Source organism: Morone saxatilis, unplaced genomic scaffold (genome assembly GCF_004916995.1).
Source record: "Morone saxatilis isolate NCDOM2014 unplaced genomic scaffold, NCSU_SB_2.0 Contig16, whole genome shotgun sequence".
Lineage (NCBI taxonomy): Eukaryota > Metazoa > Chordata > Actinopteri > Moronidae > Morone > Morone saxatilis.
This window is the reverse complement of record NW_023339718.1, coordinates 10,644,288-10,662,246: the sequence shown is the minus strand read 5'-3', so window position 1 is coordinate 10,662,246 and position 17,959 is coordinate 10,644,288. Positions and strand designations below refer to the sequence as shown.

Genomic DNA, 17,959 nt, shown 5'->3' with positions numbered 1-17,959 from the left:
CAGCAGGACTGGTGCTTCAACTGGTGCTGCCATTTCTTCCGAGGTTGTTCTCTCTTTTGCAGGTGACTCCATGAAGCATCCTGGTTCAACATGTTGGCTTTGTCTTCGTCTGAGGTGATGCAATCGGTCCACGCAAAGCTGGTACTGCTCATATACAGTCAACGTTGGTGGTACTTTCAAATTACGGGTATAACTGAGGTTTGAAGTCTTTTCCATTCGTTCATGTGTCTTCTCAGGCTCACTGTCACCTATGTTATTATTTGCATACACCACAGAAGCAGAGCTAGATTCTTGATCTTTACTTATCTTCCTTACAACTTCCCTCTTTGTTCTCAGTTTCCCATCAACCTTTACTTTGCTCTGCTCCATCTGATGTCCTGATATGTCTCTTTCTGAAGGAGCTCCAGCTGTTTTATAACTCAGTTTCAGGTTCCTTGTAGTATCAAACATCCAGCATGATGTGGAGTCCTGGATCAAGTCTGTTGCACCATTCAATGCAAGCAACTGATTTGTGTTTCTGTCTGATGAGTTGGTACATTGTCTTTGATTAAACATGAACCGCCTGCCTTTTCTGCAGTTCATGTCTTGCATGTTAGTTTGTTTATTGGTGGAATCCTGAAGCTGCATATTTTCAGGAGCTTCTCTGTACTCAGGCCAAGTTAGCCCATCTCTCTCCGGGGTAAAGGATAACGGGATGCAGGGATCATCTGAGAAAGGAGGTTTACATGCACAAAGGTGATTGTTTGATTCATTGTTCTCATAATTCGATGGTTCAAGTTGCCAAACCTTCTCCATACTCCCTTCTTCTCCTTCTAATACCTCATTACCACCTGCAGTGTAGGAAACAGGATGATGGCATTTAGCTGCAGATGAATGCTTACATACAGCTGAATTATTCTGTGTTTCCCTTTGCTCTTCGTCAGCTAATATCAAGCTGTCAGCTCTGCAGAATTTATAGTGAATCTCTGACCCATTGCTGAGGAAACTGTGAGCCCAGTCCAACACATGTCTCAGCTTCTGCTGCTCACTGAAGAGAGAGTCATTGAGAAGATGAAGGCTCAGCTCCTGGTTGATGAGCTGCCTACGATTCCCAGAATCCTCTAGGAGCTCAGCCACACTATGTCCTGCTCTTGTAATAGGATGTGTGTCCACAGTTGGTGTTACTGCTTGAAAAGTCATCTGTGGCTCACGTATTTTAGATTTATCCATTGTCATAGATGCATTAATTTAATGTTTGTGCAGCAGGGTTATTTTCCTTCCTGATAACACAACCCTAATAAAACAGCAGAAACAAAACAACCATTTCAATGAATTACACAAAAATAATAATCACGCATAGTCAACACCTGCTGCTTCCTGTTTATGTAATTATTCTCAATATGACTGAGAGTTTGATATTATCTTTTATAATAGCATAGTCAACACCTGCTGCTTCCTGTTTATGTAATTATTCTCAATATGACTGAGAGTTTGATATTATCTTTTAAAATCATAAAACAACAGCTACTCCACCGCCAGTCTTACCCTAAAGATTTCCTCTCTCCTATTTATTTCAGCACAATCCCTCTTGTAGAGTCGGGTAGTAGAGCTGACGTGGATGAAGAAGTTTTCTGCTTGAAAAAGGACTTTTTCTCATCCAGTGAAGTTAGATGAGTAGAGATAGATAGATTCTAGTCTACTGCAGTCAGCTCCTGATAGTAAACGCTCCTTGGATCCCAGAAATCTTGTGTTGCTCACACAAACATCACCATAGCGACGCCAACAGTGAGCAATCTGACTCACACCACATGAGGGAGACAAAGCTTTGAGAAACTTTTTGAATCTCAGGTTCATACTTCAATGTGTACTGATGATTATTGAGAAAGAGAACAATTATTTTCTTATACAGGTATGATTCAGAGATTAAATACACAAACCATTAAAAACCATAATAAACAAAGTCATAAAGTCGTAAAATAATCCACACTTTAGGCGCCATATTTCAATATATATTCATTAGGGAGCTTTATTGTGGCAGTATTAACATATAAAACAATCCATGTTTTCTTTTATAACATACAAACATTCAAAATTTTCACTTCACAAAGTTTATAAGGCTTGGTTGTCCCAGAAGAAGAAAGGGGGTCATTACTTAGGGATTTTTTTATTTTTTCTGATTCTTCTGAAATTAAATCTCCCAGAGTTTCTTATTAAAAGAGACTGAATGACAAAAAAATAAATAAAATTATCTGACTAACTAATAAAAACAACAAAACAATCAGTTTGACAAACAATCAAAAACAACAAAGTGACCGTGCAATAGAATCTGCTACTGTACATGCCCACACAACATTGAAATAATATACTAAACAACAGCTTATTTTTCTCTTATACCATGTGATGTCCAATAATTTTGCATATAGTAGACCTGAGTTCAAATATTTAAAATCTTAAATAAATAAATTAAAAGCAGTATTTGTGTATTACGTTGAAACAGGTTTGAATTCCAGGAGTTGGTTGACTTTAAAGCATTTTAGTTGGTTTTATTTTCACTGATACTTAAAGGCAGGTAATTAAATTTAAGGTTTGTAAATACTTGACTCATGTCAGAAACTTCTGGATTTGTATGAAGTAATACCTCAGATATGACATCAACTGGTGCGTGATCTGGACGATGTTTTTAATCACAGTTTTTTTTAAGTACAGGCAACAAAAGTTGTACTCTCGGTCCATCTATATGCTGTTTGTAAAACACAGGAACTCAAGTTCAGTAGCTCAAAACAAGAGCTAAATCTCAAAGGGGTGAAAGTCCCTTTTAAACTCATAAAGGCTGCTTAACTGATAAATGAGCTACAAACTAATATAATAATGCTACAGTGTCATATGGGGCCAAAGGTCTGTTGTTTCACAGAACCGAAAGGCCTTTAGTTGTTTGTGACGAGTTGAGGTGTATTCTCGGTTCAGTGTTCTTTAAACATCTTAAAAACTGAACATCTAAACAATTAATGCTTCTGAATTCAATTGATTCAGTTAATAGCATGCTCTGTTAGTAATGAGGTTAGATGTTAGCGTTAGCATTTAGCGTCTGGCTTTAATGATTTACACATACACACACACACACACACACACACACACAATAAAAGCACAATAAGCTAACTATTTAAACATTTTAGAGCTGCATTTTAAAAGATTGTAAAATGATCTTTTTCAAGCAGCCGTCAAGAAGATTTCCCTTTTGTGCTGAGACATAATTTAAAATGTTATTTTGCTTTTGGATCAATCGAAAGGAAGCTAACAGAATTAGCAACCACATTTATTCAGTTTTGTCAAATCAGTAATTAAAATGAAGTCCAAAGCACACTGCAAGGATGTGTTTAGTTTTTAAATGCCTAATGTTGATTAAAAGAAAAGCCTTTTAATGTCTCAAACTCTTATCTTATTTCCCCTCGTCTTGGTAAAAACACAGAGAACATGCATTCATTTAAGATGGTCAAGACAGCCAAGCCTATATCTAAATTGCTTTACACAGACAAGACACGCAGAGGGAAGAAAGAAAGGAAATCTTTACCCAGATTGGGTTTTCTTGCCACAACTATAAACACAGTATTTACAGATGAGGTCATGCAATTTGCATGGAGAGGTCAGCAAAAAGAGGCGAGTGAGAGATACCCCGGGTTAGTTAAGAGGAGGATGAAGCACAGAAATAAAGGACCAAAAGCCGGGGACAATCTATGTCTGTACAGCTGTGTACACGAAGCCTATACATAGTATTTTTTATTTTAAATCTACAGTGAATCGCTCGAGCATTTTGGTGCATGTGGAGGAGCAACAGCTAAGACAAGGATGACAGTTCATGATGATACCCCCCTCTGTTAGTTATCATGATGATGGTGATCATTTAGCAGTGCATACAGATCAGCTCCATCCACTACAGTGAAGCTGTTTTTTATCTCAGCGTCTGTAATGTTAAATTCAAACGTCGTCATCATAGTGGTTTGGCCCTTCGCTTGGTTTCATCATCGAAACTCAGTGCATGTACTGTAGTAGGAAAATAAATGCTTTGTCCCAAACAAGCGTGTTTCTGTTGTTACTGCATATTTTCTATATGCATAAAGCTTGTTAATGCATAAAGTCTACAGAGTTACATGACAACACAGCTGGTAATATGAGGCAGCAACATTTGATCGATTATAATGAGAGGGCGTTGGTGGTGATGTGCGCTGCAGAGGCCTCTGTAGCAGCCAAACAGTGTGGACAGTGAGTCTGAAAATAAAGCCTTAGTTCTTTATAAGAGCCTAAATACTGTGAGAGCTCAGCGCCAGAGTGCAGTTATAGAGGTTCAGCTATGATGACCAAACTGTGATTGCTGGCGATCAACAGTCAAGACTTTTTGTTTTCATTATAATGACATGGATGCATACGTAGTTGAGTCAAATGAGACTACAGCAACACAGACAGTCTGCAGGCATATTTATGTCTGGCTACAGACTCAGTATGAATACATACAGTGTTTGGATATTCATAATAGCAAGACATGTATGCATGTTATGGATAAACTATATGGTGTATGCTGTGATATTCTTTATTTTTATATATTTTCTGTATTTCTTTAGACATATATTTGTATTTTGAACATAAACTGCTAATGCCCTTTCCTGAGAAGTTGATCCAAATCGAACTACATCTTGAACAAAACCTTTTTTTTTTAAAATAAAACATCTGTTTTCATTTGATCTGAAGTCATTTCTCACTGCTGCACCTCTCTGTTCTCCTCTCCATTCAAAGCCACTCTATACTACAACTGACAGGCACTGTCTGTACGATGAACAATCACATGGCGATGGCTGTCAGTTCCCAAAAGTGACTGATGCTTTTCTCATCAGAGCTTCAGGTCTGATTAAGTCACAAGGTTACGTCTCAGTTTCACACTGTGACCTTTGTGTAATGTCAAAATAGACAACATGATATACTGTAAAACAAAGCCCAACATATTTTGACACAAATTAACTGTATAAAGTGACAATGTAAAGTTCATTCTTTGTTCTAATTTTTTGTACCAAACAGATGGTTTTTAATTTTGTTTTTGCATCCTTTCTCAGTTTTATGTTTGATATTGTTATTCTTTGACTCCAGACTTTTTAGGAACCTCAACCATATCAACAGTGAATGTCAATGAACACATCTTTATATCTACTTAAACTTTGAAACGTATTCCCCACCCACAACTCCTGACTTGTCGGTCACTGACGTAAAAATGAGAAAATTACCGTCCTGTACTCTGTTTAAGGGTGTAAACAGTTGCAGTCATTAAAATGATAAACACAGGATGCTCAACATAATGTCATCACAGATCCTCTTGGAAATGGCTACAAATCATTTCAAATTTGATTTGTGACATGAATGCTGATCTGAAGTTAAATACCTGCAACTGTACTCCTACCATGTTCATTCGGTCTGATCAAAACATCAACGACCAAAGAGCAACCTGTCTGAGAGATTTAGACCATTAAACGCATCACTTGTCCAATCGTGTGTCACGTACCAGCAGTGTGGTTGGACACCTGTTCCTCTGTGGCATTTTGAATGCATCATCACTTCAAATCCCTCTGAAACACATACAGAGCTCCACACCATCGACGAACAATACTATTTTCCACTTCTTCTCATAAGCCTACAAATAATCTTTTCTCCCCTATACGGTTTATGTTAAAACTCTCTTAAAGCACACTAAAAGATGCCTTGATTAGTGAGCTTACACTTAGCTCTGAAGACGTTTAGAAGTTCAACAAAAACACATCATCACAAACAGACTAAAGTTTCTCTGTTGCCGCCCTCCTGTTTCCAAAATGACATCACATAATCTGAAACAGCTGTAATCTGTGGTCTGTGTAAAATATTTGTGCTATAGCCTCTGTAGGAAAAACCCAGGGTGCTACCGGGTCAACAAACGCTGACGGTAGTCTTAAAAAATAGTTTAAAATTTTCTCAACACCCATCACCCCGATAAACTTCAATAAATTTGCTTTTTTTTGTAATCTTTTGTAAACTCTTAATTTCAAAATAAGCTCAAAGTAGATCCTCTGACTGAAAAATTCCTGAAAGTTCTGGATCACATAAAAATGTACAAAACGTTAAAAACAACTTATTTAAGATCGGTATTAATTATCAATATTTCTCTTTTCTTTTTAAATATATATATTGTACCTCTGACTGTGGCTATTGTTGCGTTCAGTGACAAATAAATCATTTCTCTTTCTGTCCCCACCCACTCCGTCATGACTGACAGGCTCTGGGACCAATCAGGTGCTCTGCTCTGAGGGCGAGAACCAATCAGAATGGTTGGTGATATTAACCAAAGAGTCTTTGCATCAGCTTGTCAGCGTCAGGAGTGAACAGACCATTAAAACTTCTATTAATACCAAACCAACCACTTTTTTCGAATCTTGTTGTGACTATTTCTCTGACCATGGCAATCTCTCCCTTCCACAGGTTCTCTCTTGAGCACTTGCAGCTTTTCTTGTCCTCTTTCTTTTCAGTTCATCACCGCCAGAAGTGTCTATCTTAACAAGTGATTGGATCCTATGTTTAAAATCTTATTTCTCTCTTCTTCGAGACAGTAAATTATGCTGCCAAACAGGTGAAACAAATGTACTTGTTTCAATGTAACTCAAACAGAGACGTCCTCACTCTGATAGTGTTTCCATCTGAGGCCTATTTATAGTAAACCCTACTACAGTTTTGTGTACCCGCTTATAAAATAAATTGAATTCACTCTTTAACAAGGGAATTCATTTCATCCCATTGGCAGACTGGCTCTTTTTATGTCAAGAAACACCAGTTGTTAAGACTGAATATAAGATGAAATTACATGTTAAGACAGACATTTGGGCATAATTGTGACTCCTCACTCTCTCCTTTCCCCTCTCCTCCTTCTCCTCTTCAGTCTGACCAGATGTTCTCCATGGCCATGCTGATCCTACACAGGATCCAGCGCCGAAGCGGGCAGTAATACTCGTAGTGAAACTGCTCAAACTCTGGCGTCTGGCGGATCTCGTGGAGGAACGACACGTCGATGTCTGACTCCAGCAGTAGCAGCAGTGTGGGTACAGTGACGAGCAGGACGCCCATTACCACGGCAACAAAGCGGGCCACGCTCAGCACACATGCGTTGACTCTCTCATTGGACGACAGCAGGCGCAGGCTGCTGCTCAGGACCCCACCCATTCGACTTCTAGCAGCCAGTCTGGTGCGTTCATAGGCCCGATCTCGCTCCCTCTCAGCCTCCAGCTGGGCCTGGATGTCGGGGTCTGCATGGAGCTCCCTCAGCAGTCTGGCAGGGCTCTGCACTGGAGAGGAGAAGAGCAAGTCGACGCCTCCCTGACTGTCGTCCACTGGGGTGGGAAGCATGCTGGCGCAGGGGCTGGAGAAGTGAGGGAAGATATTCAAACACATTTAGAACATTTCTCAAAAGGAGATATCACAGCACTTTTATAAGTGACTGTCAGTGTATGTTATCTACCACTGTTAACTATTAATTTGTTATTCACTGGGGATAAACATGAAGCCACTTCTGTGGTATATCTACTGTCAACCTATGTTCTATTGATTTCTAGTAATTAAAGCATTAATGTAGAGTGCTTTCATGCTCCAGAAGGGCTGTTGACGACCTCCAGAGAAGTGGTTATGGTGGTTTATGTATTAAATAGATTATTTCTTCTGTCTTCTCTCTTCAATCAAAGTACCAGAAATGACTTAATTATGAATTAAGAAACAAGCTGTAAACACATCACTGACATATTATCACACTTTACACTGATATGGTGAATTTTTTTGCAAGCAGTGGCTTATTCACACATCCAGCAGATATGGTGCAACATCAGAGCCGTGTTTGTTCTCACCCGACTAATGTGACTCCAATATTCAGTCTCCACCAACTCCTGAGGGAAATATCTGTCTCTTAGCTGCTAAATGTTTCACTATGTTCACCAGTTTCTAACTTTTGTCATTGTCTTCTGTTTGCTGCTGAGCAGGTAGTGTACAGTGGGGTTTCACTTTGAGCTTCTTCACAGAAAACCCAATACTATGAGAGCAGTTAAAGTGAACCAAAACAGTAAAGTTGCAGACTGGAAAAACCAGAACAATGAGCTGAGAGCTCAACACACAGCAGCTTAAGAAAACACAGGCAAATAGACAAAACAAAAGCAAATTAAGCAAACGTATTCACAAATTTGGTGACACATGCATTTAGAAAAAATGCCTCAAAGTGAGAAAACACAAGAAAATACAGAAAGCAAATCGCTCAGACAACAACAGAAGTGGTTTCCAGGGAACTGGGCACAGCAGGGACAAGCTTGTGCCACCAAAAGAAAAAGCAGAACAGAGACTTCATGAATCACAACAAGTGTATCCCATCACTTTTTAGTGTCCCTTGGAAACAGTTTTCATTGTTGTCTCTACTATTTGAGTATTTGCAGTTTGTTTTCTATATTTGATTGTGTTTTCTGTTTTCTTTAAGTTGCAGTGCTTTGAGCTCTCAGGGCCAGCGTAGAAGCTACAAAGCAAATTACTATAAAAATATTGATTATAGCTGCTTTAAATCATTTGTTATAAAACCTCTACAGACCTGTAGACAAGCTCAGAAATGGTGAGTGGGCCGCTGGCCTCGTCATCTTCCTCCACTTCATCTTCAGCTTTGGGCGTCTGAGGTCGGAGATTTGAAGTTTCCATGGAAACACGGGGAAGCTGTAGGTCGTTGCCTACAGCAGAGTTTCCTCGTTCAGTACCTTGTTGCTCTGTGTCTGCAGTTCCGGCTGAAGGTTTGAGAGGAGACAAGGGGGCAGAGTCCTTCACAGCAACAACACCTGGTGAAGACAGAAGAAACATTAGATCGTACAGTTTAATGAGTCAATGACAACTTACATTAACGTGAGACTCAAGACAATCAAAAATAGTTTCTGAGTTCTTATAAGAAAGCAAAATACGGTGAAACAGCATCATCATAAATCAGACTAATAAAGATAATGCTGTTTCAGCAATTTATTCTTTATTTATATATGTGCCATTAGTGATAATATTTCTACATTGTCCCACATTCATATTCTAACTAATACTATAGTATAATGTACATCAGGTACTAATAATCAATAGTTTTTAGTCACTATTTTGTCAGTTTACAGTATGCAAATAATTACCACTACTTATCACTATCACATGTCTTTCTTTTTAAACAGGATGCTACACAGCTAAAGGAGAAGTAAAAAATAAATTTAACTGTGACTTTATTATTTATAGTAAGAAATAATTACTATATTTTTCTGAGCTGATGCAGCTTTATCAACAATCACTTGACTTTTTCCAATTATCAGTATGTTTCTTAATGTCTATTGTTAGCATAACACATTATTAAAACATAATGTTAAATGTTATTTTGTATGCAACTGGGACAAAGGGTCACTCTAACCTACAGCTTTTTATGCTGCAGTTGAACACATTAGCCACATGATGGCGTTTCTGTATTTCTTAAGGATGGAGCACCCACAGATATCACCATACTGAAAGCGAAATATTAACAGTCTAATGTTGCTCAGTAAATACCCAACCTTACTTCAACCCTGAAATGAGAGGGCAATTTTACTATTAGTTGACCGATACTAAAATGGTTATATGTGTGTGTGTGTGTGTGTTTTTATCTGCAAGTGTATGTGGTGTCACAGCTTTAAGTCATTGGACTCATCCTGTACGGATGCTGGCGGGGGACATTAACTGTGTGAGTAATACAGTTTAGGCTGTGACGGACTTCATGATACAGTTTGAACTACCATTGTGTTCGTTTTCCATTTATAGCTCAATTAAAATAAAAAAAAATTTTGCGGTGTAACAGTCATTTCTGCTGATGTGACGTAGCCTGACGACAGAGGGGACAATGCAGCGTGCACTTCACCCCGAGGTGTTGATTCAGTGACGAGTTTCTTAGACATCACTGATGCACCAGTGCACACGATGAATCTGCATATGAACTGTGTGTGTGTGTGTGAATGTTAAAAAATAAGTCCAGCTGTCTTCCTGCTATGGATTAAGTAGAAGCTGGGGGGTAAATGTCCAGTGACATATGACTCAGCTTGTCAACACCTCTCTAATCCAGACTCTATCTCGTGATCACACACACACACACACACACACACACAAACACACAGAAATAGCCATTTTTCAGAATACAGTATGTCTCATTGCATAATTTAAAATCTATTAGGCAACAGGTCTAAGTGCATGAAGTAAAACGGTCGTACTCTTTCTAACAAAATGTAAAACCACAACCAAAGTCAACGGCAATCAAACAGTTTGTAGCAACAACATTTAAGATTTATTTCTCTAGCCGATCAGAAAGCAAGGTTGAAATATGGAAATCATACTGACAATGTGTGTGTTTGTTTTGCCGCGAAGCACAACCTCATAATTCTCTTTTCATCCATTTATCAAAACAGACATAAAATCAGCCACAGAAACTCAAGGCCAAACTGACTAATCAGTTACCATGCCAACTGATTCAAATAAGAGTTGAGAGAAATTAAATAAGGACAGAGGGGGAGGCAGCGGAAAACCTGAGGAGCGAGTGGTGACAGCTACCATGGAAACAGAGTCAGCAAAAAGGCAACGGGCGACTGAACTCAGAGAGAGGGGCATTAAACTTGAAAACAGTGAAGCAGGAGAAAAATGAGAGGAGAAAAACCAGAAGTGAGGAAGCTGGAACTAGAGTGATGAAAACAAACAACATTTGAACATTACTGATTGCAGCTTCAGTAAAACACTGCATCAGATATGGCCTGTAATAGCCTGAATTTATCACAATTCACCTTCTCACAGTTGCACACCACATACAGGAACTAACTGTAACAGAATACAAATTTATTAAAATATACGAATCAAAGAAAAATCTTCACCCATGGGTCTCAGGTCCTCCTCAAAATGATGGGCCCATGCTTAATGTGTTATGGTAGCTGCATTAATGAAGAAGAATAAAAACAATTTCACTCCATGTTTAAAAAAAAACTTGGGTTGGAGCCAATCCCAGCTGACATTGAGCCAGCAGTGCGGTACACTGTGGACAGGTCAGTCACACAGAGATGGACAACCATTCACGCTGACATTCACACCTACGGGCAAATTAGAGCTGCCAATTAATTTAACCTGACCTGCCCAGGGTGTAGCCCCCCCTCTCGCCCCAATCTCAGCAAGCGACCCTCGAGGATAAGTGGGTGATGGATGGAAAAAAGACAGAGAGCCAAATATACATTTGTAATTAAGCTAATAACTCCAGCATTGGAACAGATCCCTTCCCAACAGTCTGCTGTGTGGCTTACTTTAAATGTCTAGAGAAAGACGACCATTTTAAAAAACAACAAATATTGTTTTTTATTCAGTATTCATGTTTTTTAGCTACCTTTAACAAACACTACACTGGCCGCTTGAGGGCTGAGCGTCACGGCTCGACAGAAGGAGTTTATGAGCAAGTCGAAGGCTCGCGGCTCACTCAAACTTGTGTGTAATAACAGCAGGACAGAGAGCAGCAAACACTGTTTTTAATCAATTCAATGTATTATAGCTACTGAATTGAGTTAGAGAAGCTAGCTAATGTAAATGCTAAATATTTTTTAAATTAGTCCTTCTCCCCTTTGTATATTCACCTTATCACAGACTGTTTGTAGATAATCATTCAGTCAGTCTTATGATTGTTGAGAAAATCAATTTTAAACTCACTATAAACTGTTCATTCACAACATGTGTGCAGTCCAGCTACCAAGAATTAAAATTACACTGTATCAGAATATATAATATATATTAAAATGGTAACAGTGTTGATTTCACATTGGGACTAAATAACCCTGACCTCATATACAAACATTTTTATATTTAAAAAAATAGTTAGTTACTTTGCTGTTGCTGTTTTCTCATTTATAATACTGCTGGCTTTCTGTGCAGTCAGCTCAGACATAAGCCTCTCCTTTGATGAGGTGATTCACACTACGAGGCGCTAGATTCCTGTATGGCCCCATACACACACAGGCACAGACACACTCATACACACACTGAGCAGGGTTTTCCCATGTTATGCAAGTGTTGACAGACCTATTTATCATGCAGCCGCATCATCAACACCAGAACACCTCTAAAGTATATTTATCGGTACAACTCTGCATGTTGTGCAAGAATAGAGCCATCATTTACTGTACTGTGTGTTTACTCAGCTCTTCTTGTTAATTTGATTGATTTCTAGTGCAACTGAAGCAAAATTCCTGATAGTCAAGTTAGAAAAGGGACTATAAAGTTAAAGGATGCACTGTATTACATGTTAGGAACGCTTTGGCATCAACAATGCGTCCTCACTGTACATTTGCATAACTCCTAACCGTGATGAAGATTCAGAGTCAGGGGGCAAGGACAGGATTGAGGTCAGCCAACAAGGGTACTACCAAACAAGGCCGGTAAGTGAAACTGAGGCCCATGTAAATATTCCTTAAAAGACATTTCACAAAGAATACAGGGAGTGTAGTTACTAAAATTAAATTATTTCTGATATTGAATAAAACCAATATCATATTTTCTCAAACCTTTATTCTTAAATTTGTTTTGAGTCACAAACGTTTTTTCCATCTCATTAACAGTCTTAAAACTTAAAAAGCATGAAATTAACCAACATTTGAGCTGATTATTCAGTGTTGTAGCAGCGCAGGGCTTCATTCAAACTTTCCATTCACAAATCTACCATCCAAATATTCAAAATGTGTTTCTGAATCCTTCAGTCTGTTGTTGTCTGCCACCTCTCTCACTATATTTCACACATCCAGACAGAACACATGATATGCTAAAGCATTGTCTTATACTGTAGCTATTAATGGTTTCTTAATAAATAGAGTGGATTATATGTAGTTACTTCAACACATGTTTATTCATGCTGCGCACACACACACACACACACACACACACTTTGAAGAGGTCTCTTGAGAGTCTCAGCATGTTTGACAGATTACTCTTGCAGTTTGCACCGTGCAGTTGCCACAACAAACCTGGAAAACCAAATACTGGGCTAACCCTAGCTCTCACATTTACTGCACATTTCACCTCTTTGATACTGATTTAAATGTATAAATACATGTTTAAAGCTGCATCACAGCGGAAAGATGGAAAGCAGGTTTTTCCATCAACTGCAGTTTACATGTGAAATCTTGAGTAAATGCACAGTTCAATGAAACTTCACTGAATGCAACTTAACTTTAAGAAACTGATGCTACAATAAACGTGTCTCAGTGTATTTCTAACACATTTCTGTCACCCACTCTTACTCTGTTCCAGTGTATTTCTCGGAAGTCCAGTATTGATTTCAGCAATGCGGCCCCCATGTCCCACCAGCCGTACATAAACATCCCGGGCCGTGTGATTGGCTATACGTAGATGAAGGTTTCGCCGTGTTGTTATCTTCACCTGACACCTCAAGGCCTCGGCCACTACGATCGATGATGCCCGCTCATCTGTGGACACCCCGGGGTGGAATACTTCAAGAGGCCCGGCCTGTCCCTCCTTCATTCCCTCACTCTCCAGCCTGTCTGGGGTCATGTCCAGTCCGAGTCCCCCTGCCCTGCCCTGGCTCCCACAACTCAGGGTGTCACCGCCTATGTTGGGTTGGTCGCTAACTCCTAACTCCAAACTGCTCTGCATTAGGCCACCTCCAACATCGCTGCTGTTTCTGTGCTCAAGAACTTCCATCATTCAGTCTGATGACAAACCTCAAACCCAGCTGTCTGCGGTAAGACCCCCACACCCTGACTGACCGGCCTGCCAGCTGAGCTCTGAGGCTGAGATGGGTACAAACACACACACACACTGACAGAGATGGTGAGAGACATACACCAGACACATTCTCTCTCTCTCTCTCTGATGCACAGACATGGCGGACCCTCCTGTGAATGTCAGCGATGTTAACAAAGAGTGGAGGGGCATTAGAGGAGGATCAGGCCCAAAGCTGCAGTTTCTATATATAACCAGGTGGTCCTGACTGCAGAGGGGCAGCTAATCTAACTCTGATTACAGAGGGGCAGGCCTGACCCAGGATGGGATGGGGATCACTTTCTTTTCCTCTCTGCTAGTCTTTCTTTATCTCTGTCTTCATATCAGTCACATTTATATCTGTTTCTGCTGCTCTACAGTAAATATGTTACACTTCAGCACTGGCAGGCAGAGACAGACTTCATTCATTGAAAACACTCCTTCAGGCTAATTTTTGATTGTGAACAGAGACAGATGAATTTAACTGTACAGTAGTTTGCTTGATGAAATAAGAATACTTGTTTCATCACTCCCAGGGTCCAATTTGTCGTGTTTAGTGGTGGCAGGAGGGTGGATGTAGCCTCAAATGTGAGCCATGAAGTCTAATCCCCATGAAACATCCATGAGTTAAAGCCTTAGCCAAATAATGACCAGTTTGTGTGTGCGTCTGTGTGTGAGTATGTGCATGGATTTTGGTAGATAAGAAGGGGACAGGCTGTACAAACAGAACAAGGTCAGCACTGACCTTGGGTCAGCTTCCTGTTTCCCCTCTAATGGCTGAGATTAGTGCTCTGAATATAGATGGTGATCCTAGACCATCTCGAGGACACTTTATCCCAAAGTCCTTGCAGCAGCCTTCTTTAAGTCATCATTTGACTGTTTAAAGGTGGGGATATCCTCGAAACAAACTAGTTTGGACGACCTTCTGTTTCATGGTGTTCCACTTAGTTGTACACACAAAAAGTGACAGAAGCGTTTGTGTAACAAATTAAAAAAGAGAGAGAGAAGAGAAATAAATTCCAACAGGCCTGGTCTAACAAGGTGACGCAGTAAAGCAGGAATTATACTTAGGGCATCTGTGAATACATGAGGATTCAAAAGAGTCCGTGTGAGGTCAATTTCATGCAGACATCCACATACCACACATTTGTTGTGACTGCGTCGACACACAGCCACTACATATAACTACACTAAGTGAAACACTGGGACAATATCTAGGCCTCTAGATGGATCTGAACTTCTCTCTCAAGCTCTTTTTAAGCTTTTAATAATTCCTCACACAACAACAACGGAGACACTGTCCAAAAGTGTGCGCAGTTAACCCCATTGGCTCGATTCATTCCATCTCACCACTTGAATATGATGAGAGGCTTTGTGCTTTGCTTTCAACTGTAATTATGTAGTAATATGTTAGTATCTTTTCAGAGCAGTGAGTTGTTCTCTCTTTTAAATAAGTTAGAGACTGTAGACTGCTGAAAAAGCCACAAATCGAGACAAATGTGAGATTAACCCTATTAACCCTCCACTGCAGCATGGTTCAACAAATTTTCAAATAACAAACAACTCAAATGTTTTCTATTTTATTTAGTAGCATACAAGCGGTAACTGCAGTAGGAAACAAGGCATTTTCAAATTGAATCTAGTGTCATTACTCAGCCTGTATCCTGTCTGTGGTGCATGAGGCCCTTCATTTGATGACTACCTCCTGCCCCTCCCAAACTAACCAACTAAGACAGACAAGATGCTCACTGCTGCAGCTCTTTGACCCTGAGCCAAGAAGAATTGATTTTCCTCTAAATGTGATGAGGGAAGATGAGAGACAGACAGAGAGAGCAAGAAAGAGGAGGAGAGGCTGGAGAAAGCGACGGGGGTGGCTGTAAATTCTGTCAGGAGGGGCTTGAGAGAGAGAAATCCATCAGCAGTTTAAAGAGAGCGATGGCACAACAGCGGCATTGTACTGTACATGTGCGAAGGCCTAAAGAACGTGGCTCGGGTCGCTGTGTCAGGAGGGAGGGAGAAAGGAGGATGGGGTGTAAAATATGGAAGGAAAGAGTTAGGTAATAGGAGAAGAAGGGTTCAATGTCTGTGAAAGACAAAGGGTTGTGTCCTGTGGTGTGTGGAGGGGATAAATAGATGGATGACGGAAAAAGAAAAGACACAACCCAGTATCAATAACTCAGCAGTATGGAGAAGCTCTTTGCAAGGTGAGGATTTTATTCTCTGTGGGCACAATTTACAGTTTCATCCCCCACTTTTATTTCAGTTGGATTTACGCACTAAAATCTCTCAAAACTGTGTCTAGCTGCCAAAATCCAGATGATAGAAACTGAATTGAGTTGATAAAAAGGTTTATACACTCGTCTACAGTACCGTGAGTAAAAAGAAACAAGCAACAGTGAGTGTTTAAGCCCTTTTTTTGCCCTCAGTACTGTCTCTCAGGATATAAGCTGCTCTAACCCTGTGATTGGTGGTGGCTCAACCTGAGAGGAGAATCTTCTGAAACTATGCTGGGCTTGAAAAACTACTGCCACTTCCATCAGGAAATGGTCTGTACCAGAGTAGATTGCGCCTTAAGGTACGGTTGCATTACATTTCCATTCAACAAACTTTCCCTGCACTCATAATAACTTCTTCATTCAAGTACATCAGAGTTTCTATTGGCCAAAGCTGGACTCTAACCTGCAAGATAGCGCTAACACAGGAAATGGACGCTTGAATTTGTCCGTCGTATGAGCTTCAATAGAAGTGAATGGGAGTCGGTGCAAATATTAGTGAGACTAAAGTATAATGTGACCTTTAGTGGAATAAAATGGCTTCACAATTAATGTCTCTTTTTTCTCTTCCTCCCAGGGCTCCACCAGCTACTTTGGTTTAACGTTTTATACTTTATACGTTTATACACACTGCATACTCAAACACACATTCATGACTGATCTTCCCAACTACCATAGCTTCCCTTTGTGTTATAATAACCCTCACTTCCTCCTGTTATGCTTTGCCACACACACACTCCTCCCTCCTGTACATCCTTACATCCAACATCCCTCCTAACCTTTGTTTATTCTCTCAGCCCTATTGTCCATGTTGTCCCTCCCTCACATTCTCTTCATCTCTTTAAACTCCTCTCTTTCCTCCTGGCTCTCGTTTTGTCTTGTGTAACCTTAACCCTGTTCTCTTCCCTTACCACAAGATTTATGCTTCAATCAGATAATAGGTTGCAGTGGAGAGTGTCAGGAATAATAAAGGAGAGAAAAAGCGACAGAGAATAACGATAACATGCAAAAAATGTCGCAAGGGAAATGCTGAATCGCACAGTGTTGTGTCCTGGGGAAAAAAACCTTAAAATACCAACTACTCTGTGCTGCTTTATTGGGTTTTCTCCTGGGTAGTGTTACTCTGCTCGGCCACATCACCTCATAAGGGAAAAAACCCGACCCTACTCTTGTACTCTCTCACGGGGAGAGAACTGATCCAAGTTCAGCTGTGAGCCAGGTGTCAACAGGCCAGCTGATGGATAGCTTAACTGAAATATCCCTCTGCAATCATCCTCATTATACCACTATGGCTACATACTCCTGCATCATTTCTTAAACAATCTCCTAAAACCTTCAGAGAAATAATGTAATACAGTGCTAATAATAGAGTAAATACACAGTACACTTCCCATTCTTTATTCTAATCAAGCTAGCTAAACCTGGAGTCTTTTAGTCACCCAATAACATGAAAATGTGTGAATTTGTCAACAAGCAAGCATGCAATTCAGTGTAAATGAATATATTCATTTGGATTTAAATTAAGTTTTTCTTTTATACTATTTTCTCTATAATTTGTATTTTTACGAAGATGTTTTTCCTGGAAACCTATTCTAGGAATTAAAAAGTAAATTACCAGGAAATAACAAACTGTTGAAATATATTTTGTGTGATAAATATGATAAATATGACCTCTGAGTTCTTAGTGGGTTGAAAGACTATTCAATTTGCTTCACTTACACTGCCTAAATGGAAGATATAGTGCAGAACTTATGAGTATGCATTAGTGCTTTATAAATAATCAAAGAGATGATTTAAATGAGGAAAAGGCTGTGAAATAAAGCTAAACACTGGGGAAAAACATTGTGGAGAAATTATGCATAGACACACAGTACATCTAAGGTTTTACA

General features: G+C 39.7%; 1 protein-coding gene across 1 annotated transcript in view; it reads right to left on the bottom strand.

Annotated features, from left to right (window-relative positions):
• Positions 1–4,467: 4,467 nt before the first annotated feature.
• frmd3 (FERM domain containing 3) overlaps positions 4,468–17,959 on the bottom strand; it is a 50,969-nt gene continuing 37,477 nt past the window's right edge. The window contains exons 16-17 of the mRNA XM_035658805.1: positions 8,603–8,840; positions 4,468–7,399 (exon numbers count right to left, since the gene is read on the bottom strand). Coding sequence (XP_035514698.1) covers positions 6,919–7,399; positions 8,603–8,840 — 719 coding nt within the window. The 3' untranslated portion in view covers positions 4,468–6,918. The remainder of the gene's footprint in view (positions 7,400–8,602; positions 8,841–17,959) is intronic.